Here is a 27,092-nt window from a genome sequence, read left to right as displayed (position 1 = left end):
TTTTCTAAAAACAATCTCAATCATACTTCATGGAATTGCTTTGTTGCAACTTCTGGAGTTGGGCCCAAAAACATGTAAAAGTCCAAGATTCCTCCAATTGTGCGGTAAGTGAGAGCAGGAGTTGGCTGAAATGTCACATCTGGAAATTCAAAACATGATTACATTGCTATCTATATACAAAATATTATTTATTAAAAGTCACATAACAGAGCCTGAGCAGGTGCGCGAGCTCACAACACTCCACATGAGAAGTCTTAAATACGATGGTTTTACCCATTGCGTTGCTGTTAAGAAAGAAAACTCCATGAGCATTGTCCTCATCTTCCAGAGCCATGTGATAGGGGTGAAATCCATAGGAATTTAGTTTATACTAAAAAAAATAACATAACATATATTCAGATGATAAGACCATGTAAAGTTTGTTGATGTAATATTTAAATTCATTATAAGAGTGAGCCTAGGAAGTTAAATGTTACTCCCTTGCACATACAAACTGAATTAACCACATTTCCCTTGGAAATTAATTTTGTTCATTATTAGAACTATGATTGCTTTAGATCATGCAAATAAATATACAGATATGTAACACCCACGAAACTGTCTCATATTGACATAAAAATCCATTGGGATTAGAGTAATTGGGTTTCTTTCTACAGATTTTATATGTTAATTATTTTATAAAGTTGCACTTCTTTTTCAATAATTTATTTCCACAAAAATGATTAAACTACTCAACCTCTTAAGTAATTAATCTGATCTTGTTTAGGCACCTAACAATAAAACTCTAGCTAAAAGATGTAATTAACATTCCCTTTAAGTAAGCATCACAAGTGGCACATGGAAATAAGCTAGTATTTTATAAAAAATGTATTTTTTCATGATATGTCTAGAATAATTGAGGAGATAGAAGGGCTAGGCAGTCAGAGATGGGACCGTGGGAGAGGGAGAAGAGTGGGGAAGTCCTAGAACAGCGGTTCTCAACCTGTGGGTAGCGACCCCTTTGGGGATCTAACGACCCTTTCACAGGGGTCACCTAAGACCATTGGAAAACACATATATAATTACATATTGTTTTTGTGATTAATTACTACGTTTTAATTATGTTCAATTTGTAACAGTGAAATTGGGGTTCACCACAATATGAGAAACTGTATTAAAGGGTCACGGCATTAGGAAGGTTGAGAACCACTGTCCTCCAATAACAGGACCTTAAAGACAGGGACAGGATACAGCTTGTTGATGGCACCAGAGAGTCAAACAAAAGGACCTAGAATTGAACCCAGCTCAGGCAACCCAGCTGGGTGAGGAAAGAAGGGCGCCAGTGAGAGATGTGAGCTTTAAAACGTATGGATGTTGCTAAAACAGACAGCTTGCAGATAACTTATCACAAGGCAGTGAGGCGTATGACCAATCCTAAGTATGTTACTAAGGCAGAATTCTTTGAAAGGACCAATCAGGAGCTAACAAGGCATGTATCTACCACTAAACAAAAAAAGCTCTCTCTCTCTTTCTCTCTCTCTCTCTCTCTCTCTCTCTCTCTCTCTCTCTCTCTCTCTCTCTCTCTCTCCCTGCCTCTCCTGTGGCAGTGGATGTGCTCCCCTGTGCCCACCTGGCTCATGGCCATGTGGGACTCAACACATGGACTAATGGATTTTAATTAGCTTGGATGCTGAACTACACATGGCTGCAACATGGAACGCAAGCTCTGTAGACTGGCCTGCTTTTGGAACCCCAGCAGCACCTTTCCCAGGACTGGCTTGGGGGACATGGGACTTTGGAACCTGAGACAAAGAAGCTTCATTGGTAACCTGCTTTGGGCCCTCTTTCTGCTGTTCCATGCTTCAGGGAGTCTGTCTTTGTCTCAATAAACTTTGCTTCCACCTACTGTTTTTGTCCACAAACTCAGTTTTCAATTTTGTGAGACAACGGACTCAGACCCGAACACCACATTTTGGTTTCATAATTATAGCTGATATTAGTTCTGCAGTGCATTAAATATTCATGATGTGTATTTAATTAATAAGTTGGAACATTGGGAAAAGTGACATGAGCTTATAAAAACATTTTTTAAAGATGTAACTAGCAGTACGGACTCATAAAAATGCACAACTGCAGCTGTGTGTCATACAGGAAAAAGTTGGCATCAAATCATTATTTAAGAAGTAAAAGAAAAAAAGTTAAAGAGAACTATTAAGTTACTTTCTAAAAGCTGAGAGTAAACATGGATTTGGCAGGGAATACTGAATCTCAATGCTCTTTCTCCACATTTGAGATAATAAATTAGGGCACTACCTCATCTCTCACTGTACCCAATGTTATCCAACTAATCCTCTACTTTTGCCAGCAACTGATGGTGACTTCTTTGTTTGTTTTTCAGAAAATCATTTTAGCAACTCTGCAGATCTCCAGCGTCTCTGTCATTACTTCAATACCAAAGTACTAGTACAGGCCTACATAGAAGTGGCTGGGATCCTAATCATGGTCTTAGATGCCTCATGAGAAAATTGATACCTACCCCAGGGGGTTGGTCTCTTGTGAACATTCCCCAAGTGTTCCAGTTTAGATCTCGCTTAAATGCTGTGTGTTCTGCTTCCCCAAAACCATATATATATTCTGATGGCAGGCGAGTAGATATTTGAATGAACTGGTCATTAAAAGTAAATCCAGGTAGGCGAGAATCCCAGCTAAAAACAAAAGAAAACAATTCTATTTCTGTAAACATTTACAAAATAGTATCACAAATAACAATGGTGATTCTTCCTTGGGTGAGCTAAAATCACTAATATTTCTCTCTATATTCTTTATTGTAAGCAGATACCAAATGGTAATAGATAATTATTCCAAAATATATTTATTTTGGCTAAGTTAAGGAATACCTCAAATATATTTCACATATTCACCATTATCAATACAGTGAACCATAATATGATTAATGTGACTATTTCTCTTTATTTTATTTTTTAATATATTTTACTGATTGTTTTACAGAGAGGAAGGGAGAGGGATAGAAAGTTAGAAACATTGATGAGAGAGAAACATCGATCAGCTGCCTCCTGCACATCTCCTACTGGGGATGTGCCCGCAACCAAGGTACATGCCCTTGACTGGAATCGAACCTGGGACCCTTCAGTCAGCAGGCCAATGCTCTATCCACTGAGCCAAACCAGTTAAGGCATAACATTTTTAACTTAAACAATTAGAACATAATGGGACTATCATTAAGAATTGCCTAAAATGTCACTTACACTTTGGATGTGATTGATTTTATTATTACATATTAAGACTTATTTTTCAAAGCAAGTTGAGAACCAAACCAAGACTCCTCTTGAAAATCATGATGAGTTTTAGCAAAATAAGTAATTGAAAATTTGTTATGTAAATATTTTATTAGACTTTTGGCTCTATCCACTGAGCCAAACCGGTTAGGGCTATGTTTATCTTGCTTTTAAAAATAAATATATTGCTTTTAAAAATAAAATTATTATGAAGTTATAAATAATATATGATATGGATGTAACGTAGGTCCTAGAAACCTGTTACCTTCAGATAGCCCAGTAATGTTTTTTCTACATATAGAATAAAAAAAATCAATATTTCTACATATAGAATAAAAAGATACCAAAACTATAAGGCATAATTGATATTTTAATTTAAAATTCTCCCTATTGATTGCTTCCAATAATTTTCTTTCTTGTATTTATAAAAATCAGTGTTTAAAAAATATCCATAAGAAATGTGTTGCAGTGAATGTATTGTTTTTCTAGTCATTTGCAAGAACATAAAAGAGGAGGAAAATAATTAGGATTGGCCGTGTAAGAAAATATAAGTATTACAACGAGTTTGGGACATTTTTCATTTTTATATTAATTATGAAAAAGTATTTACTAAGTAATAATGATTCTCAAATAATGATAAGCATAACTTTGCACCAGGACTTTTTTGCAAAATGGCTGAGTTTATTTACCTTTGGAACAAAATTATTCTCATAATTGTTTTTAAAAAACAGATATACTTTTCTTTATTATTTGTATCCATTGTGAAAACATCTGGTCAACATCTCCTCAGAGATAGCATGGGAAGTTTAAATTACATTAAAGTATCTTTTAATATATTATAATTCTCTACAAATAGAGAATTTCACACAAAAAAACAAAACTTTTTTCTTAAATTTATTCATTATGATATAAAAATATCTAGATGCATGTATATTAATTTTCTTTCATTAGTGCCAAGCAGAAATAGCATTAACTCAATCAAATTCCAGGACCATTAAACTTTGATTACAAAAGTCTAATAAAATATTTACATAACAAATTTTCAATTACTTATTTTGCTAAAACTCATCATGATTTTCAAGAGGAGTCTTGGTTTGGTTCTCAACTTGCTTTGAAAAATAAGTCTTAATATGTAATAATAAAATCAATCACATCCAAAGTGTAAGTGACATTTTAGGCAATTCTTAATGATAGTCCCATTATGTTCTAATTGTTTAAGTTAAAAATGTTATGCCTTAACTGGTTTGGCTCAGTGGATAGAGCATTGGCCTGCTGACTGAAGGGTCCCAGGTTCGATTCCAGTCAAGGGCATGTACCTTGGTTGCAGGCACATCCCCAGTAGGAGGTGTGCAAGAGGCAGCTGATCGATGTTTCTCTCTCATCGATGATTCTAACTCTCTATCCCTCTCCCTTTCTCTCTGTAAAAAAATCAATGAAATATATGTTTAAAAAATGTTAAAGTAAGTCAAGTTATTTAATATGACTAATACCATTTTTAGTATGATAATACTCTAGCACAGTGAAGGCTGTGAAAATAATCATCTTTCTTTTCCCCTCCTAGGATAAAATCAAGATATTGTTCATTTCAAATAATTCAATCACTTACATAACTCTTCCTGTGCTTCTTCGTCGAATTAGGATGCCAAAAGGATTTTCCTGGATTTCAACATCATAAAGTCTATTTTCATAAGTACTTGTTGGCATGGTTGGAATGTTTAATGGTACTGGGACTTCATATCTCTTATTTTTCGGGTCATAAATCTATTGCAGATAATAATAAAAATAGAAACGTTTTGCTCTAGTTTGGTGAGATGTCATGTAAATGTTAAAAAAATTAAATGATGGTTCAAACAAGAATATATATATATATATATATATATATATATATATATATATATATATGATGCTTATTTATATAATTCTTAATTCTGTATCCATGGCCCATATGTGTGTGTGTGTGTGTGTGTATTCCAAAAAATGTATACACACCCTAAAGGCAATGTTTATTAAAATATATTTCATTTTCAAAATGTAATAGAACCTGAAGCTATCAGCTATTATAGTTTGTATACACTTTTTGGGGACACCATATGTGTATATATATATATATATATATATATATATATATATATCCAATCCCATATACATACATGAACAGATAATGAGATCAAATTACCTACTGTATTTTATGCTTTTTTAAATTTTGCAACTTTTTTCTACATAATGATAAATCATCTTTTAGAGCTAAATAGTCTCTTTATGGAGATACAAAATTATTTTTCACTTCTGTTTAGACACAGTAGTTATTTCAATATTTTTGTCATATGTGTGATCCTACAAATTAATGTAAATTTATATTTATCCATGCCTTCATTTCCTCAGTAATTTCTTAGAAGTAAAGAATTAGGTAAGAGTACACTAATATTTGTAAGGTCCCCTTGATATCTATTTGTAAAGTGTTTGCCAGAATTAGTGTACTAATTAATATACTCACCAAAATGTGTGCTCTAATACTGTTTTATGGTATGTTAAAAGTGTTTGTGTTCTAAATTGTCCTTTATTTCCTTGATAATGTTGACCAACGTTTTTCCACATGATTATTCAACATTGAGATTTCCCATTCTTTGAATTTGTCTTTTATTCTTCTGGTCAATGAATATAAGTATTATAATATTTTTATTCCCAATTATTATTTCTTCTTCTGTTATATGCTTGTTTTTAGATCTTGATATTTTTCTTGTTTGTATAAGTTGAGATTGCTTGCTTTTTATGACCAAGGTGTCAAATATTTATCCATTTTTTTTAAATATATTTTATTGATTTTTTACAGAGAGGAAGGGAGAGAGATAGAGAGTTAGAAACATCGATGAGAGAGAAACATCGATCAGCTGCCTCCTGCACATCTCCTACTGGGGACGTGCCCGCAACCCAGGTACATGCCCTTGACCGGAATCGAACCTGGGACCTTTCAGTCCGCAGGCCGACGCTCTATCCACTGAGCCAAACCGGTTTCGGCATTTATCCATTTTTTGTTTTCTGTTGTAGTGTTTATTAATGTTGAAACATAATTTTTTATGTAGGAAATAAATAGATTTTTATCTATGAGTTTTATGTCTTTATATCTATGGTTTGAAAGATCTTTACTAGCCAGATACAAGATAAATATGCAGCTAATTATTTTCTGAGCTTATGTTTGAATTACTTAATTTATATATACATATATATATATATATATATATATATATATATATATATATATATGGCTAATATGCAAAGTGTCCCCTTGGGAGTTCAACCAGGAGACTGGGAGTTCAATTGCTCACTATGGTGTGTGCTGACCACCAGGGGGTGTCATGGAACAAAGGAAGGCCCTGGCTGGCAGCTGGCAGCCAGAAGGAAGGCCCCAGCAGGCAACCAGAAGGCCCCAATTGGCCCTGATCTCTGGCCAGGCCTAGGGACCCTAACTGTGCATGAATTTCTTGCACCGGGCCTCTAGTACATATATATAAAACTACATATATACATGTATATCATTATATGTTATATATATACACACACATACAGCTATATTTTGTGTCATCACTTTGTGATAAGCTGTGAGGTTATTCTAACTGCAATTATGCTGTTTTAATTCTGTAAATGTTATCTATTTTTTAGATAAATTTTAAATATTGTCATTGCCATATGTTTACTTTTCCAGGTAAATATAAAGGTTTTTTTTTTTATTAAGTTTCCAATAATATTCCATTGAGATTTCTATGAAAACTTTTTAAAAGAATCAATTGATTAAAAATGAGTTAACTTTTTAAAATTTTAGTCTCAGGATTTCTCAGTACTTATTTAATATCTATCAACACTTTTTAATAGTTATTTTTCTTATAGACAGTCAACTCACTTCTATGATTTAAATATTTGTAGTATTCATATGACTGTTCTTCTCCTTTGATTTTGCTAATTGGATTTGTCACCATTTCAATTTCTAGATGGTGAATGATAGTGTACAATAAAACATTTTTTGAAAACACATTTTATATACAGTCATTTTGCTGATCTTATAATTTGTAATAGTGTTATTGTTTTTAATAGATTTTTTTAGATGTCTTAAGTAAAAAATATATACATATAAGTGTAACTTTTGAAAGAAATTTGTATGTTTTGTATGTCTTAAGGCATTATTCAGAAAATTTAGATAACTATGTAAAATAATGGAAATAGTAAGCATCCTGTCTTGCTTTTTTATTTTGCTTATTTTAATGATATTAGCAACATAGTGCATTCTAAGTGATTTATCCATGGCCCACATATATGTACAATATATATAACCAATTTATGTATTTTAAAGGCTAAGCGACCATTCAACTGGCCAGTAGGTATGTCGCTCACTGACCACCAGGGGGCAGACACTCAATGCAGGAGCTGCAGAGCTGCAGTAACTTGGCAGTGGTGGTTCTCAGGTGACACACCCCGGAACCAGAGAGGAGGGCTCCCCATTCCTCGGAGGGCCATGGGATCCCACCTTCGGCCATGGCTTATGTTGTTGCTGGGGCACTGTCAGCCCCGAGTCCAGTCTACCGCACACTCGCATTTGCGTTCCACACTCCGTACAACAGCAACTTTGCAGAGTGCCCTCTCGCATTCAGGGACCCCTCAGGGGATGTCAGTTTTGGCCTGATTCTCAAAGGCCAGGCTGAGGGACCCCACCTGCCAGAGGGACCCCACTCACTCCACAGACGCCCTTCGAGCCCTGGTGCTGCCGGAGGTGCAGCTGGCTGGGGGAGGACCACGGGAGGTTGGCTCCAAGGCGTGTCTGGCCCATCTCACCCAGTTCTGCCCTGCTGGCCACCTTCTAATTTTCTTTCTATGTGCTTGAATTTGTGCTCCCAGGCCACTGGTTTAAATATATATTTAAAATTTATCTTTAGTGTTGAAAATATTACAGGTATCCCTTTCTCCCCCATAGAAGGCCACTCAAATCACCCTGAAAATTACTATTATGTTTATTCACAAAGTTAGCATAAACAAGAACTTTATTTAATGTGCATCTAGCTATAAACTTTATATATAGAAAAATAAGTCATCAATCCAATTAATAATACTTAATTATTTATACTAAACATACCTTGAACTGCAGCATGTCATTTTTGTGATATTTCACCTCCACACGAAGAGTTGAGATGGGTTCTGAAGGTCGCTTTATTCGAGCGTTTGCAGTGTTCAGCTGGAGGTCAGCGGTTATACCCATTGGTGAATACGCAGTTGAAGTGACTAAATAAGAGTTGTCATTTCTAGGAAAGTAACAATCAGGTGCTCTGGACAGACTCTGAAAACACAATATATGTTTATTGACAGACACTGTAAGCATTGTAATATTTGCTTTTAAAAATGTAAGGTAAACATGCTTAATCACATTTTGTTTGCTTTACAGATTGTATTGTATAATATAAAGTGAAATTGCGGTAGCAACATAAAATATCTATATGTAACCAAAGATACCATGTACTAAAATGTTATATAAAATATTTGTATTTTAACTCTAAAGGCAGACCAGTAGAGAAGAAGGATCAAATTTCTATTTTCAACTCAGAAAATAGAATGATTGTGTAGTCTTTGCAAAAATTAAGTATATAACTCATAAATTTTGATCCATGCATGTTCTTTCCTCTTCATAGTGACTTGCCTTTTGTGTGTTAAACAGCTCTGCAACAAATCTCAAAAGAGCAACTACTTAAAATTATTTTCTTCTACTTATGCAGAACTATATTATTTCTTATTTAATGACTGGTACTTATATTGGTCAATTACATCTGGACCAGTACTTGAAATAAAAATACTGATCAAAGATCAGAGCTAATTGGTTTACATAGGGGTGAAAAATATGATCTAAGAAAAACAATAATTGTGGCACTAACAACTAGTTGCCTTACCACAATCCATTATCCAGTCTTTCTTATTTATTAAACTAGAGGCCCGGTGCACGGTTTCATGCACTGGTGGGGTCCCTCAGCGTGGCCTGTGGGGATTGGGCTGAAACCGGCAGCCCAATTTTGCCTACCATTCCTGCCTGCCACTCCCACTCATCCCGGCCCAGCTGCGCCTGCCACAGACTCATGCCTAGTCAGTCCCAATTGGGAAGCTCGCTCCACCACAGCGACGATCACCAGCTGTAAGCCCTGCGTCTGGTGCCCATCAGTCAGTTAAGCGGTATTCCTGCTGTGGGAGTGCACTGACCACCAGGGGGCAGCTCCTGTGTTGAGCATCTGCCCCCTGGTGGTCAGTACACATTATAGCAGCCAGTAGTTCGGTCACTTAGGCTTTTATATATATAATTATTCTGTTGGGAGAAGAAATGTGCCCATCTACATTTTCAGTTCTCTTTAGAGGAAGTTGTATATGACCCCACAAACCTCCTAAAAAGAAAATGATACAAGGTGATTAATTAGGATGCCCTTTGCACTTATACTTTCTGGACTTGGAATGCATATATAATGGTGGAAGCTATAACACAAGCTTGATGATGAAAAAATGATGAGAAATATAGGACACTGATGACATTGAGGGTTCAGCATATTAGGCCTTGGATTCTTGTTTGTAAAAATAAAAATCCTATTTTGTTTAACAAAATCAGACTTTAGCTCTCTAATACTCTCAGCTTCAAGCAATCCTTAACCAATACGAATACTATAATACTTATTTCAACTGCATGAAACTGAATGTCAATAGAATCAGAAATATGATTGACTTCAGAAAACTGTGAAATCTATATATGTCTCTCTCTTGGAGCTCCAGTGGCGCAATCGGTTAGCGCACGGTACTTATATATGTCTCTCTCATAGTTTTATTTTTGCCCAATACAAATTCCTCTTTATCATTGTATAAGTATTCTAATTTACCTTTCTTACTGTTAGTTCATCAAGATTGCTAATTTTTTAGTTAGGATGAAATCAATCTTGCGGTATAATTTATGGAAATAGTATAAAAACCTATAGACTTAGTATTCAACAAATCATTTTTTAAAACTGGGTTTATCCACATAATACCTAATTAATTAAGAAATAATTAATTAAATATGTCTTTGAGTAGGTTTTATTTTATTTTTAATACTCAGCCCTGCCCCACTTCACTCATGAACATCATACCTGAGATTTTTAAATCTGAGGTTTCAGTGATATCAGAGCAATAGGACCCTTGAGAGTTTGTGCGATCTGATGCCAGCATTAAGTACAAATGTGAAATTGGGTGAAGACAAGGATCATTTTGAGGTACAGCCATCAGATACACCACTATTTTATTAAATGAAGTTATATTATCCAAAGTACCTGAAAAGCAACTTACACTTTCATTCAGTCTGGCATTTACTAAGCGAGGTCTGGAAAATTAATAAAGATAAATTTTCTATTAGAATTCCTAATTTCAAATCCCAAATGCTTATCCAGATGAACTTAGTCTCTATGCTGTAGAATTAAAATTATAATATGTAAAGATTACAATGAAATGCTTATGTGAAAACCATATCATGGATCATAATTAAAATTCTTATTACCGGTTGCCATACACAGCCACGTTCTTCACAGCTTTTCTGGGTTGCAGGTTCTGCATCTGGATAACAATTAAATCTTTCATTTTCTGAGAAAATTTGATTCCACTGAACGGTAAAGTTTTTTCCAAGGTTAAACTTGAGATTGTAAATAAAGAGACTCTTTGGAGACAAAGAAAACATTAAAGATTATTTCTGACCATTGGACAATTTAAAAATATTTAACATTTATAAAATGCAGCAACCATAGCAATTCTTCAAATCAAGTCATAAGTAGTTTTAATATAATATTTAAAGAATGGAATAGAATGCCACTGAAATGGCTAGTGCCTCAGGAAAACTATGAGAATTATATATACTCAGGTAAAGTATTATCTTAAATTCTCAGTTCTTTCATTTAATGCTCTTGAGTCTTGGGGAAAATGGTCTGCCATCAACTTTTTCACATTTTTAAATGTCGATAATGACCCCTACTAAAAGGGGGTGCTATACAGAATGAATATGTAAACTTTAAAGGACCTAGAATAATGCCTGGAGCATCTAGCTATGAAATACATGTTAGGTCTCTCAAGGAAGAAAAGGGTAAGAACAAACTGAGCACTTTGCTTGATACAGAGGCTCCTAGAGTCAGAGGAGGAAAATACTTATTAATACATATTTCTTTAATTTTGTCCTTAATTTTATTCATTGTTTGAAATATTTGAGGAACAAGTTAGAGGGGTCTTAATATGGCATTATGCATAAAAGCAAAAATGATGATATATATATATATATATATATATATAGAGAGAGAGAGAGAGAGAGAGAGAGAGCGATTATATATGCATATTCTATCCACAATTATTTACATTATTGGGAAATTGCAAAGTTACATTTGGTTATTGTTTATATAACTTGGGAATAACATGGACATAATTTATCCTAAAGTTTCATCTACATAGCTTAGTTTTTTATACCAGTGTATTTTCATAAATCTACATTCAGGAAAATTTTTTATAAAACTAAGAATTAGGAAACTATGTCTACTAGTATCTGTTCAAATCATTACATAAACATAAAAATAGACATATATAAGTTGAAATTGCACAAACCAAATAAAATATTTTCATATTATGTTTTCTTTATAATCTTTGCTAGAGTCATAAAGTTCTCAAATAAATTTGTCCTATTTAATTTCTATTGATTTATTCCTGTTGTCCTGGGAATATACAAATTAAAGTATATTTACTAAATAAAAATAATTAGCCAATACATATTTTTTATAAAAGTCCCTAAGTGAAGAACTCTGGGCCAAGAGGCTTAAGAGTTAGGCAAAAATACTCTGAAAATATTGTGTATCTAAAATAATTTATAATTTATTTAGGCTGATATTACTAATAATTCAGTATTATATAAGTGGTGGAAAAGTCAATACCTCTAAAAATCACTTCTGTTTTAATTTATTATTTTTAATATTTAACTACATAAATTTATTACCCAAAGCAACATTATGATTTAAATATCACATCTTATAAGTGAGGAGGCTGAAATAATGAAAGATTAATTTGATATGTTTAAGTGTAAATATTTATTTTTCTCTTTAGTACACCTGTTCACAAAAACAAAAAGTACAAAATGGAGTCTTGTAATAGAAGGACTGTAAACAAAAATTTGAAGAAACATGTACAGTGTATATTGAGGACAATGGAAGTTCATGAAAGAAGCAGAGAGAATAATTAAAGATAAGGTTTAAATCATATCTGAGAGTCTTAAATGAGAAGCTAAAATATTTAGACTGCTGTATGCAACAGATGTACCTTAGAGTTCAGAGTAGGGAATGGTATAAGAAAATACTTGGAAGATATAGGTAAGTGCCAATAAAGATAAAATTAAACAGGGAGAAATAGCAAGGAGGCACCTTAATATTGGTATCCTATCTAATAATAGAGAAACATGGTAATTAACCGTAACTTCGCTACACTTCCCATTGACTAATCAGTGAGATATGCAAATTAACTGCCAACCAAGATGGCGGCTGGCAGCCAGGCAGCTGAAGTGAACAGGAGGCTTGCTTGCTCCAGGGATGGAGGAAGCCAAGGTTCCCCGCCTGCCGCTGCCGGCCCCTGAGCTGCAACTCTAAGAAACAATGTTGCAATTATAGAAGCTAAACAATCCCCAGAAACCTGCTTTCAGACGGCTGGCCTGGGAGCTGGAGCTGAAACAGTGTTTCAATTATAGAAGCCAAGCAAACCCAGATCAGCAGGCGAGGTCTCAGAGCTGGAGCCGAGCCTCAGAGCTAAGGCCAGCTCTCAGTTCCAGTGAGAGCCATAGAAGGTAAATAAATCGCAGAATTAAAAAAAAGAAAAAAAAGAGAGGTTGGGAGCTTCAATCACCCGCCAGCCTGAAAACGGCCCTCAGCCCCTCATCCAGACTGGCCAGGCACCCAAGCGGGACCCCCACCCTGATCCAGGACACCCTTCAGGGCAAACCAGCTGGCCCCCACCCGTGCACCAGGCCTCTATCCTACATAGTAAAAGGGTAATATGCCTCCTAGCACTGGGATCAGCTGAGAAGCAAGGCCTCACTGCACTGGGATCAGTGAAGCCGCAAGGAGTCCTGGCCCCTGGAGCAGCGTGACAGGGGGCAGCGCCCAAACCCCCTGATCGCCCTGCGGCTCTGTGTGTGAAAGGGGGTGTGGCCACAGCCCCCTGATCCGCCCTGCTCTGTGTGTGACAGGGGGCAGTGCCCCAACTCCCCTATCGGCTCTACTCTGTGCGTGACAGGGGGGAGCTCCCCAACTCCCTGATCGACCCTGCTATGTGCTTGACAGGGGGCAGTGCCCCAACCCCCTGATCAGCCCTGTGCCGGGGTCCAACCCCAGCAGGTCCAGGGGTCCCCAAAGGTGTAGACGGAGTCGGCGAAGAAGGAAGGACACAGAGACAGTGTTCAGTTGATCAGCAGCCTAGCCAGGATCTCCAGCCAGGATCTCCAGCCAAGTTCTGGTCTGGATCTCCAGCGAAGTTCTGCTTAGGATCTCCTGCCAGGGTCTGTGTCCATGTTCTCTTGCTAGGTTCTCCAGCCAGGTTCTCCAGGTTCTCCAGCCAGGTTCTGTAGCCAAGTTCCCTCGCTAGGTTCTCCAGCCAGGTTCTGTCCAGGTTCTCCAGCCAGGTTCAGTTACCAGGTTCTAGTCAGGTTCTCTTGCCAATTTCTGTAGTCAGGTTCAGTCCAGGATCTTTTGCCATGTTCTCTCGCTAGGTTCTGTCTCTAGGTTCTGAGGCCAGTTTCTGTCCAGGAACTTTTGCCATGTTCTCTCCAACGAAGTTCTTCTGTCTCTAGAGAACGTTCTGTGTAGGTTCTGTGCCTAGGTTCCATCTCTCTTGGTTCTGTATTCTAAGTTCTGTGTTCTAAGTTCTGTCTCTTGCTGTTCTTGTTGCATCTGTATTTATACCAGTTGATTCAATCCTATCAATCTCTATTACAAAGGTTAGGGCGTTTCTTATCTTCATTCCAGGGAGTAAAGATTATGTAGCTTAAGCACGATTGTTCGTAGTTAAAGTGATTAATTACCCGCCTGGCACTTAGTTAAGAGGTTTTATTCCCTCCCTAACTTCAGGGGAAAATCCCTACCTGGGGAAACAACCTTTCTCAGAGACCTTGGTTAAAACACATAGTGCCAAGAAGGTGAGCAAACATATTAAGAACAGTATGCCATATATGCCAGGTCCCTTGAAACAGCAAGTATGGACTGGCTCCCGGCAGCCCTGCTCTGTGCATGACGGTGTGGTGCCGCAACCTCCCCATCGACCCTGCCTTGAGTGGGACAGGGGGCGGTTCCCCAACCCCCCAATCGGCCCTACCCTGAGCATGACTTGGGGTGGCATTGCAACCTCCCGATCCACCCTGCTCTGTGCATGATAGGGTGTGTCACCCCAACTCCCCAATCGGCCCTGCTCTGAGGCCGCCCAGGGGCTGCTCCTAGGGATTGGGCCTGCCCTGGGCCTCTAGTTCTATATAATAAAAGAGAAACATGCAAATTAACCATCCCTCTGCTACGCTCAAGTCACACCCACAAGCCATTCCCACCAGCAAATGAGGATTGAGTATGCAAATTAACCCAACAAAGATGGTGGATAATTTGCATACACAGAGCAGAGTGGGAGAGCTGGCAGCTTTTGGGGACGTAGCCCCCTTGGTCACCCCCTCGGTCTCTCCCTTAGGGGGACGTGGCTCCCTCGGTTGGGGAAAACCCAGAGCGTCGGGAGCACCAGGAATTCTGGGAATAGTAGTTTTGGTGGCAGCCCAAGTACCAGAAGTAGAAGCCCAGAGGGAGGGGAGCACCAGCAATGCTGGGGATCATAGTTCTGGTGGCAGACAGATCTCCTAGACACTAGAGCAAAGTGAGTCTGGAGCACATTACTGTTGCAGTTGGAGATGGAGGGAAAGCAAAGGTGAGAGACATAAGTAAAATCAGAGTGGCTAGGAAAAATTAAAGGGAAGATATCCTAAAACTTCCAGGAAATCTCCACCAATGGAGCAAAGAAAAAAAACACCTCTATTATTCAGTGAGCAACAAACCAAACTGGGTTGGGGGTCTCAGACAATTCGCTCATATGATTGCAAAGACAGACAGAAACTCCTGGATTAGAGAGGGCTCCCCTGAGGGCTCCCAGATTGGAGAGGGTGCAGGTCAGGCTGAGGGACCCTCCCTCCATCCCCCTCAAACCCCCACCCAGTGCACAAATCTTCATGCACTGGGCCCCTAGTCTAAGTATAAACTGGAATGACCTAAAATGAAATATTGGCAGCACAAGGAGAAGAAAAGGAAAGGAAAGGAAAGGAAAGGGAAGGGAAGGGAAGGGAAGGGAAGGGAAGGGAAGGGAAGGGAAGGGAAGGGAAGGGAAGGGAAGGGAAGGGAAGGGAAGGGAGGGAAGGGAAGGGAAGGGAAGGGAAGGGAAGGGAAAAGTCATGGTGAAAATCACAAAACCAAGAGCCTGAGTGGTTATGCAATGTTAAATATGAGAGTATATGAAAAGTAAAATATATTAAAAGATGATATTTACCTTGCTGGAAGCATCATAAGTGTAATTGTAGTGAGTCTGCATTGGTTGATTATTTTCTTTCACTGTAACTCCTATAACATTGTCTGTGAGCCCCAGGATTTTAATAGTCTCAAATGCTAAAGCAGTTCCTTCTTGGTATGATGAGTGTGTGCAGCTGATATCTAATTTGTTCTGCAAAAAAATATATATATATATTTATATATATAATATTCTATACTAAATAGAAGGTCATTGGATACATAATGAAATAACAATGCCATTATGAAATAGGAAGAGAACCAATCATCTATCCTTCCATTCCCACCAGCTCTCCATGTCCAAGTAGCATATGTAAATATGCCCATTAGTAACTCTTCAATTTTTTATAAACATGACAAACATTTATTATCAAAGATCACAACTAATATATAACCTTTCTACTTCAGCCCTAATGTTAAAGAACAACTTGGTTTGGGATAAAAAATAATATATAAAGAAACTCAATACCTACAAGAAACATTGCTATTAATTATTCAAAATGTAACCTTGTCCATAGATTATTTTTTTCATCATCACTTTAAATCCATGACAACTATTGCTATGTCTGATATATAAAAACATATTCAGGTAAGTTGAGATTATTTTTCTATAGCATGTTTCTTAAACCAGACATAATACTTTTAAAAGTCTGAAAATATCTATGCTTCAATTCATCATCATTAAATTACTGATTACATTTAAATATTTTAAAATGTAAGCTAACATTTTATTTATAATTTAATAATTTAATTTCATAATTTATTTCATTTCTTTCTATTGAAATCTGGATGTCAATGTAAAAATATTTCAAAAAATCCATAATAAAGGCATAACCCAGACTTAAATGAGGTATATATTTAACTATGTCCAAGGAGAATGCTTACATTAGAAACAGAAAATTTGTAAAAAATGTAGATGCCATTTTCTATAGTATCTGAAATAGAAAAAAAGTAAGTTATTAGATCACATTGTTATGTTACCATTTCTGCTCTATTTTTACAATTATACAACAGAAGAATTTTGGCCCTGGATGGTATGTTCAGTGGTTAGAGCATCAGCCCATGACCCAGAAGGTCACAGGTTTGATTCCCAGTCAAGGTCATGTATCTGGGTTGCAGGTTCAATCCCAATTAGGCTGTGTGCAAGAGGCAACCAATCCATGTTTCTCTTTCTCTCCCTCCCTCTGTCCTACTCTCTAAAAATCAATGGGTGAGGATTAACAAAAGAAACAAAAAAGAACTTTGAAAAAAATACTATTTATTGCCAAAACTGGTTTGGCTCAGTGGATAGAGCGTCGGCCTGCGGACTGAAAGGTCCCAGGTTCGATTCTGGTCAAGGGCATGTACCTGGGTTGTGGGCACATCCCCAGTGGGAGATGTGCAGGAGGCAGCTGATCGATGTTTCTCTCTCATCGATGTTTCTAACTCTCTATCTCTCTCCCTTCCTCTCTGTAAAAAATCAATAAAATATATTTAAAAAAAATACTATTTATTAATAAAGCAAATTTTCCATTTAAATTAATGTTTTTATTTTTCCTCTAAATAGAGTAATCCCAGTAGTATAGTTTCCAGTAAATAAAGGTAGTCAGTGAACATTTGTTTAGTTCAATTTTTTAAAGACTGCTAACATGTTTATGGAAATTCAGAGAAAACAAAACTTATAATAAAAATTAAAAATTTTTATCAACATTTTTCTTTAATGGAGAAACAAAATTATGAGCAAACTTTTTTCAAAGAAAGAGAGTAAAAATATAAAGGGGATCCTAGGATTTACACAATTCTCTCAATAACATTAATTTACTTATAATTTGAATCCTAAGGAATAAAATTAGAATCAGAACCTGAATTTAAGGTCATTTTGTTGTTTGTATGTTTACTTACAAGTTAATTATTTTTAAAACTGTGATTTTATCTTTTGAAAGCACATAATTATATAGGTATCATCTTTAGTTGACTGATTAAATCATACCTTCATATTTTCTTTTTTTTATATATATATATTTTATTGATTTTTTACAGAGAGGAAGGGAGAGAGAGAGAGAGTTAGAAACATCGATGAGAGAGAAACATCGATCAGCTGCCTCCTGCACATCTCCCACTGGGGATATGCCCGCAACCCAGGTACATGCCCTTGACCGGAATCGAACCTGGGACCTTTCAGTCCGCAGGCCGACTCTCTATCCACTGAGCCAAACTGGTTTCGGCATACCCTCATATTTTCATTCATCTTCTATGTAAAGGTAGATTACCAATATCAAGTTTTACAAGTTGAAAAGATAAATAATTTTGGGATATTTATATCATTAAAGAAACAAAAATAATCTTAAAATCAAGTTCCATGTGCTAATAGCAGAGATATTTTCTCAACAACATTTTTTATTGACATTTACAAATAATTTAGTTTGCTGGAGTCCACTTTTATGCCATTTCTATGTAGTAAATGCTTGGCACCTATTTTCATTGTCCAACTCTCTCTAGTGTTCGTAGGCTCTAAGGTATTTGAGAAAAATTAAGAAGGCTAGTGTGCTAGAGTAGAATGATACATAGAGGGCTACAGGGGATAACGAGAGAGAGGAGAGAGAGAGAGAGAGAGAGAGAGAGAGAGAGAGAGAGAGAGAGAGAGAGAGAGAGAGAACATGTGTGCACACAAAAGTGAAGGTAATAGCGAGTGCTTTAAGTCTTGTTAAATACTGTAGATCCTAACTGAGTGAAACAGAAAAGCATTATATGGTCTTGAGCAGAGATGAGATGATTTGAATCATCTTCTGAAATAATGCCTCTACCTGCTGGATTGTAAATAGAATGTAAAAGGGATGATTTAAGAAAATCTATCTATCCTATATAATAATCCTATATAATAAAAGGGTAATACGCAAATTAACCCTAACAGCAGAACAACCAGAATGACTGCTGGACCAGTCACTATGAGGCACACTGACCACCTCTTGGTCTTTTTCCCCGGCTGGCAGGCTCTGATCACCTGATGGCCACCCACAGCAGGGTCAGGGCCGGAGAGCAGGCCAGAACCGCTGACCTCTTGGCCTCTTCCCCCGGCTATCAGGCACCAATCACTCGATGGCGAATGGGGAAGCAGGGATGGGTGGCAGTGGGAAGCAGGGCTGGCTGCGGACAGCTGGGGAAGATGGTCCTGATCGCAGGCCAGGCCTAGGGACCATACCCACCCATGAATTCCGTGTGCTGGGCCTCTAGTATACAATATATATATATATATGCCTAAATGACCATTACATCCGAACAACAGAATGAACAGTTGACCAGTCACTATGATGCACACTGACCACCATGGGGCAGACGCTCAATGCAGGAGCTGCCGTCTGGTGGTCAGTGCACTCCCACAGCCAACCCCCCACAGCAGGCCAACATCTCGTGGTCTCCCCCACCCACTCCTGCTGGCCAGCCCTGATTGACCCCTCCCCTTCCCCCATTGGACCTATCTGGGCTGGCTGGCCAACCTACCGCTATCTACCCCCCCCTCCAGGACTGTGCGAGATGGCCCTGATTGTCCCTGATCACCGGCCAGGATGAGGGACCCCACCTGTGCATGAATTCGTGCACCAGACCTCTAGTAGATTTTTCATAGATTCCATATTTTCAAATTCTAAGAGAACACACCAAGAAGACTATTTCTTGGAGTTAATTTAGAAATATTTGGATGTTTAAAGGCACAGGAGAGTCTTTACTACACAGAGAAGTAGTGCCCTATCAAATAGGAGCTAAACTATTTTGTATACACATATATTAAAAACATACTTCAGAGCCCTCTACTAAGAGAAATGGGATACAAATACTTCACAAACTTATGAAGGTAGTTGTAATAGACAAATTATAGCCAAACAGATATATTTTATTGACATAATTAGATATTTGAAAGAATTGGTTCTTTATTTTCTTGGTTTATTGAATTCTCAAGTTTGGACTCATGAAATTAAATTAAAGACACAATAAGTGAAATAAATTGTGAACCATTTATATAGTAACATTCTAATAAAATAATTTGACACCTTTAAATATATTTCTTTTTGTTTTTACAGTAATAAAATTTTAGTTTTAATCACTAGAATCATGTACGACAGTTGAAAATTTGATGTGATTTGTACATTGGATTTAACTAGTTTAATTAAGAAGAATAATCTAATAAACTCTCTACACTTGTCAAAGACATTTATACTGATCCAATAGACCAAACTAAATATTGCAATTAAAATATAATTTAAATAACAATGTTAAATTTCATAAAGTAACATAGACCCTAAAATAAATTAAAAACAGGAATTAAAAATTAAAACATGTGACAGTTTTGAAGTGAATGCAATTTTACATTAATAAAGTCAAAATTGTCCGTCATCAGAATGAACATTTAAAAGTATATCTTCTTGACTGGCCAGCGTGGTTCAGTGGTTGAGCACTGACCTATGAACTAGGAGGTCATAGCTCAATTCCTGGTCAGGACACATTCCTGAGTTATGGGCTGGATCCCTAGTGGGGAGCATGAATGTGGCAGTCTATCAATGATTCTCTCTCATCATTGATATTTCTATTTCTCTTTCTCATTCCCTTCCTCTCTGAAATCAGTAATAAAATAAGAAGCATATCCCCTTTGAGACTTACCTTTAGTTTCTCCATCATCCCAGAAAAAGTCTCCTTTTGCTGTGTTATCTTCATCTAATGCAACTATAAGTCCTAGAGGGTTCTTTCGGCTGTTAAGTAAGTTTGTAAGTATATATGATTAAAAATGAATTATAATATTAAAAGTTCCTCTAAATATGTCCATTTCAAACTAATGGATTTGTATGAATTCCACATTCATATGAGAAGATGTTAATAAAATTCATGTCTATGCTCATTTTAATTTTTAATGATGAAATAATTTGTAAGATTATAAAATAAATTAAAGGAATGAATATAATAAATAAAGAATTTCTTGGAAGCTAAGACACCAGCACTTTAGAAACAGTATATTTCAATTAGAATTAAACATATCTTATGAATGCTCAATACATCACATATTTGTCACATTTCAATTAATCCCAAATTGCAATGTATCAAGGCTATATCTTATATACAAAATAATGAAAAGCCTAACATTTGTAAGCACTTAATGAGATCTCTAATAATCTTAGAAAGGAAGCTAATTCTATTATAAGTAATGGGGCATGTGATCACTAAAATTTTTCTGTTATATATCATTTTAGGTTTTTAACCTAAAATAATACCCTTGAAGCTATATGGTATAGGCAACTGCTCTATATAGACTATCTTTCTTCCAGAATACTCACCAAAATGTGTTTCTCTTGTTTATTTTTTATTTTGTTTGTTTGTTTTTTAAATTTTGTTTTATGGCATAAAATATTACAAAGAGTAGTACATATGTCTCCTTTTTATTTTCCCCCTTGACCTTCCCCCGGCCTCCCCTACCTGCCAGTGTCTTGTGTCCATTGGTTATGCTTATATGCATGCATACAAGTCCTTCGGTTGATCTCTTACCCATCCCCCCACCGCTCCCCGGCCTCTTGTTTAATACAGCTTTAGTATAACCCATTGTTCTGAGAACAGTCATGAAACAATTACAGTATTAAAGTAAACAATTATAGAATGCCAAAGTAATGAAATTACTAGCACATTCATTCACTCATTAATTTGTTCCTTTAACAAATGTTTAGAGAAAATAGAAAGCCAGCTTATTAGGGGCAAGATACTATTATTTGTCTGGGCACTAAAGTAGTCAAAAGTCAAGTCCTTGACTTCATGGAACTAGAGTAAGGAGGGAATATGCTAATTGACTGCCCCGCCCTCAAAGATGGTGGCGCCCACAGTCACAAGATGGTCGTGTCCAGTCCCCTCAGCCCCGCTGGGGTGGCAGGTGCACAGCAAGACTGGGCCTCATGTGCCTACCTCTGGAGTCTCCCAGTCCCCTCAGCCCCCCAGTTGCCCAGGGCCGCCCGAGGCTCAGGTAACCAGGGCCGGCCGTGGCTTGTGCTGCCGGCAGTGGCAGCAACAGAGGTGTGATGGAGGCGTCACCTTCTCCTGATTGCCAGGTCGCCTCCAGCCCCTGAGGGCTCCCAGACTGTGAGAGGGGACAGGCCGGGCTGAGGGACCACCCCCCCCTCCCCCCCGTCCAGTGCATGAATTTTCATGCACTGGGCTTCTAGTAAGTAATATAATTCCAGATATTCTTAATGTTATGAAAAAAAATACCTCAGGGTAAGGAATGGTGAGTGACTGTGTGTTGGGGGTTGCAGAATATGAGGAAATATGTGAATTCAATATTGACGCCTTCTGTGTCTTCATACCCAGAATGAATGCTACAAGATGAAGCACCTGAATTTTCAAGTTTCTTCTTTTTTTCTAAACATTTCTGGGTTTTACTCTTACTGAACAATTTAGCTTCTATCTTGTTCTTTATCTAAACAGAACTATTCACCTCATTTATCAACTTAAAAGTAAAACACTATGGCAGAATAAAAAGTATTGTGACCTTTAGGTATTGAAAATCTAAATAATTAAAAACTGATACTTTTATCAAGTATAGAATTTACTTTAACATTTCATATTTTCTATGAATCATTAATTAACTTTACTTTGTAGAATTAATTATACATATTCTATAAAGAATGTCAATGCATTTTTAGCACAGAAAATAAAATTCCAATATATTTATGTCTATTTTTAAAATTAATAAATTTGTATCAATATACGTAATTTAATTCTTCTTTTTATAACCATGATGGTTGGTAAGAATTTCCTCCATATGTCAAACTTCTTCTGATGAATAACTAAACATTAATCTTAGATTCTTAAAAATTATGAAATATTAAAAGAAATTATAGTTTAGATTTTAGTTTATAATTCTTCATGTTACCTTGCAGTTGTAGTCACAGCAGGTTGCTGAATGGGAATAATATAACCTCCTCTAATATGTAATCCTATTTTGTCTCCTGGAAGATACATATCAATACGCTGTTTCCTCCATGGTCTTTTTATACCCTAATATTTGGAAGTAAAGATTTTTTGTTAGTAGTATAGACTTTACACCCCATTTTACAAGCATCAGAATTTACATGTAGAGATCATTTTTAGTATGAGTGATTAATGTCATCCAAGTAAATATTGTTTTCTAACTTTTAAAGAAAACACTTTTTGTTTCAGTTTACTGAGCAAAGTAGGGGGAAAATTGGTTCATTTTCTCAACAACAACAACAAAAGACACAATAAAAAAAAAACAAAACAGAAAAATCTATTTCTCTGCTACAATAATTAACAATAATCTTAAGTAGCCCTATTTTATTCTTTGTTTTAAAGTTAACTATGTTTCTAAAAATGATTTTTTAAAATCAGTGTTTCTATAAAAATAAAGGATCTACCTAATAAATATAAATGACATGCAAAATAACGCCTTTTAAAAGAAACACTTTTCAAAATGTCTTGTTTAAGTAAATAAATAGAATGTGTGTATGAATGCTGCTATTTCCTTTTTAGGGTTGAAATAAAAATCTCTCCCAAATGTTTAAATGTAGTATATAAAACAAATGTTTAAGATTAGGTCAATACCCATTCTTCTGGCAATGAGATAAATATACAAAATAGAAACAGTATTAAAATGTCACCACTCTTCTAAAATTACTCCAGACCTTACATTTTCACAATTTGAAAATAATATAACTCTTTATATAAAAAATATAACTTCATATTAATCATGTGCAACATATACTTGTTCACTTACAATGAAATGCACAAATTTTGCACATTATTTAAATTTGAAATTATTCATCTTCTATAACAATAACAGAAATACTGCAAATAGATATGGTGCATGTTTGGACTTAAATTTCCATGTAAAGACGTTCCACAATATAATACTTGTGAGTCTATTATGATATTAAGGTTACTTACAGTTTCATAATCATACCAAGTAGCATCAGGGATGTATGCACTCACTATCTCTGCTCCCTACAATAAAGCAAGATAAATTTTATATGTGCATATAGCATAATAATACGTATGTAGTTTGTAAGTTTACTTACAACTTAGTAAAATTTAAATATCTATGTCTACTTAAATGAGAGTTCATTATCATTAGTACTAGAATCCTGATGCACGAAATTCGTGCAAGGGGCTCAACCTTCACAACCATGGCGGCTGCCTCAGCCCTCGCAGACTGAAGGACGTCTGGAAGGTCGTTTGGCTGTCTGGTCTAATTAGCATATTACACTTTTATTATTATAGATAAGATCTGATTTTGAGTCTATAAATAAAGCTTTCTTTTTCAGAAGTAAAGTATGCAATTTTCTTCTTCCCAGTTATACATTATGTATTTTAAAAGCATAAATCTAGTTAATATTGTTATAATTTTTCAAAATGTCTTCCACTTTTTAGAATTTAATTTGACATTTATTAGGTTGAAACACTCTATTGAGTATTACTTATTATGAAAAGTTTTGTAGTTTAGTGTAGATTTGGTTATAAAATATCCCTTTAAGCAATAAATTTATTAATTTCAAAACCTACCTGCTTCAAGACTGGGGTAATAAGTAATGAGGGGCCCCAGAGGAACTGAGTGTCCTCAATCCAGCTATTTGTATCCTGATAAAACCTAAGAACAATGACAATGTTTATAACATAATGATAAAACATGAGTTTATCCAAATTCCTTATTTGGTTTACTTTACAGTTTTTCCATGGGAAAGATTATTAGCTTAATTTTACTTGCTTCATATGTCATTTTGAATCTATATTTTTTACATGCTGATGCTGGAGAGAGAAGAAAGGAAGGGAGCGAGGAAAGAAAAGTGGTGGAAGAAATTAGTGTATCTGGAATTTAAAAAAAATCTATCACATATTATAAGATTTTTTTATCTGTAATAACTATTCTGTTTAATTCATTTTCTCCTATAAGATGGGTTCATAAAGTATCAGAAATCTTTATATTCTACATTTTTCCCTTTAATTATTTTTTTGTTATTAACTTTCATTTTGACTGGGATTTGAAATTATCTTTAAAAATATATTTTTTATTGATTTTTTACAGAGAAGAAGGAAGAGGGACGGAGAGTTAGAAACATCGATGAGAGAGATCGATCAGCTGCCTCCTGCAAGCCCCCTACTGGGGATGTGCCGCAACCCCAAGGTACATGTCCTTGACTGGAATTGAACCTGGGACCCTTGAGTCCACAGGCCGACGCTCTATCCACTGAGCCAAACCGGTTTGGCTGAAATTATCTTTAGTCATTTGTTGAGGAATGGTCTTGCCTTGGTGAAGATATACAAAGATAAGTACAATTCATTGTTGTTGCTGTTTCCCCCTCCTCCCCTACCCCCACAATATTACATTTTTTCTATATTTAGGTGATTTTCACAATATATAAATGATATGTTTTCAATAATTCTATATTTAATCTTGCTTACTGAAATAATTTCCCTAGTACATTCTCTATACTTTCACTACATTTTCTAAATTATATTCAAGACTCACATTTCTCCATTAATCTTGTCCAAAACACCGTTCTACTATCATTCTGCAGTTCATCAAATCATTTATATGAATGTAAAAATAAGGAGTAAAATCTTCTTGACATCCCGATCTATCTCCATTAATTTATTAATATATGAGCAAGTATAATTTTAAAGATAAAAGTTCTTGAACATTGTACTCACTCATGAAGAAATGGCCTTGCTACTGTTTCTCCAAACGTATGGGCTTTATAAAAAAGAGTATAAAGAAAAGGTAATAAAGTGTAACGAATATTCAAATAGTGCCTTGATGAATTCACCAAAAGAGAATTTTGTCCAAAAAATGCTGGGTCTTGATGCTATGGGATAAAAAGAGAAACTGAAATAAGAAAGCTAAAATATGAATAAAAATTAATATAGAAGCATTTAATCTATTTTTGAAAAGAAAATTGTACAGATTTTAGCTTGTTCATGAAAAGATGAAATTACTCCTATTTCATCATCAAAGTATATGAACATTTCTAGTTTCTATTTGGATATTTTTTAATTAAACTTTATTTTAAAGTAGATTTTTCTCATTTAAATACACAAAAGGAAGATAAAAATACATTTTAAGAAGGAATTTTTCCACTGATATTATTTGTGGCAGAATGACTTATTAGCTCACATTTTCATGCTTCCTTGTATCCACACCTTTGCTATGTAACACTGTGGCCCATACCATTAAAGGGGGAGTACACACTTCCCCACTGCTTGGCTTCATTCTCAGCTATATGACACACTCTGGGCCATGTGACGCATTCAAGTGAGGGTTTAAAATGTGCTTCCTGAGGACTTGCTGCCTGGAGCCTGACCATCGTCTTAGAATACTAAGCCTAGGTAGTCTGATGTCCCGGGGATTCAAGAAACAGAACTACCTGGCCATTTGCAGACTTGCAACCTGGAGGAGAGCCTCTCCGCAGAGCCTAAGCTAGGTCAGCTGTGGCTCAGCCAAGGTACAATGATGTGCTCAAACCTGCTTATATCTCCTGCTTTAGGGGTAACAGAGTTAACTAAGGGAACCAGCTACTGCCTCCCTGGATTCGGCATCATGTTTCTTACCCTGGAACCAAATTTTCCTTTGGCTGCTCCCAGCTCATCAATTAGAATGGTGAGAATACTATTCAAGCCCATTTCTGAGAGATACATGATTCTTCTAATGCTCACCTCTCCCTTGAGGATGTGACATGCGACTGACTGAAATGCTTTCAAATTAGGAACACTATAACCCAACATGGCTCTCCCTATCAACCCCCCTGTCTTGGCTTCATCGTACCAGGTTCAGGTCTAATTGTGATCTGAAGGCTCTTTCCACTTTCCCCTGCTCCCTTCCCTTTGTCCTACACTACTATCTCCCAAGAAACACAAATTTCTTGAAAGCACTATTTCGATAGACTAGAAAGTGACTTCTCCCCAATGTATACCTTTTACTTCTGTTCTATTTTGCCTCCTTCCAGGTTAAATTCTGAATTGTTGTACACCTTCTCAAACAGAATTAAGGCCCTATATGTAATCAGTATGTGAACTGCAAATACGTTTTTAACCACCACACATTTAAGTGACTCAGTGGTTTACCCTAATTTCCCCATTCCCTCTGAAAAATATGTCCATGGGAGCCCACAGTATGAAATCTCAGAGTTGGTAGAATAGCTCAGCATGTCCTGTACTTATGCTCCCACCAGCTCAGATCCATTTTTTTAAAAGCATTCGTTTCATTTAT

The 27,092-nt window shown here is 36.2% G+C and overlaps 1 protein-coding gene across 1 annotated transcript in view; it reads right to left on the bottom strand.

The window, feature by feature from the left end:
* Positions 1-27,092, bottom strand: part of SI (sucrase-isomaltase) — an 84,017-nt gene that overhangs the window by 28,653 nt on the left and 28,272 nt on the right. The window contains exons 17-29 of the mRNA XM_036351045.1: positions 25,538-25,692; positions 24,392-24,476; positions 23,777-23,833; positions 22,746-22,870; positions 20,495-20,583; positions 16,751-16,800; positions 15,849-16,019; positions 10,816-10,971; positions 8,395-8,595; positions 4,882-5,036; positions 2,516-2,684; positions 274-370; positions 27-139 (exon numbers count right to left, since the gene is read on the bottom strand). Coding sequence (XP_036206938.1) covers positions 27-139; positions 274-370; positions 2,516-2,684; positions 4,882-5,036; positions 8,395-8,595; positions 10,816-10,971; positions 15,849-16,019; positions 16,751-16,800; positions 20,495-20,583; positions 22,746-22,870; positions 23,777-23,833; positions 24,392-24,476; positions 25,538-25,692 — 1,623 coding nt within the window. The remainder of the gene's footprint in view (positions 1-26; positions 140-273; positions 371-2,515; positions 2,685-4,881; positions 5,037-8,394; positions 8,596-10,815; positions 10,972-15,848; positions 16,020-16,750; positions 16,801-20,494; positions 20,584-22,745; positions 22,871-23,776; positions 23,834-24,391; positions 24,477-25,537; positions 25,693-27,092) is intronic.

Source organism: Myotis myotis, unplaced genomic scaffold (assembly GCF_014108235.1).
Source record: "Myotis myotis isolate mMyoMyo1 unplaced genomic scaffold, mMyoMyo1.p scaffold_m19_p_2, whole genome shotgun sequence".
NCBI lineage: Eukaryota > Metazoa > Chordata > Mammalia > Chiroptera > Vespertilionidae > Myotis > Myotis myotis.
Note: the sequence above shows the minus strand (reverse complement) of the source record. Positions and strands in the feature narration are given on the sequence as shown.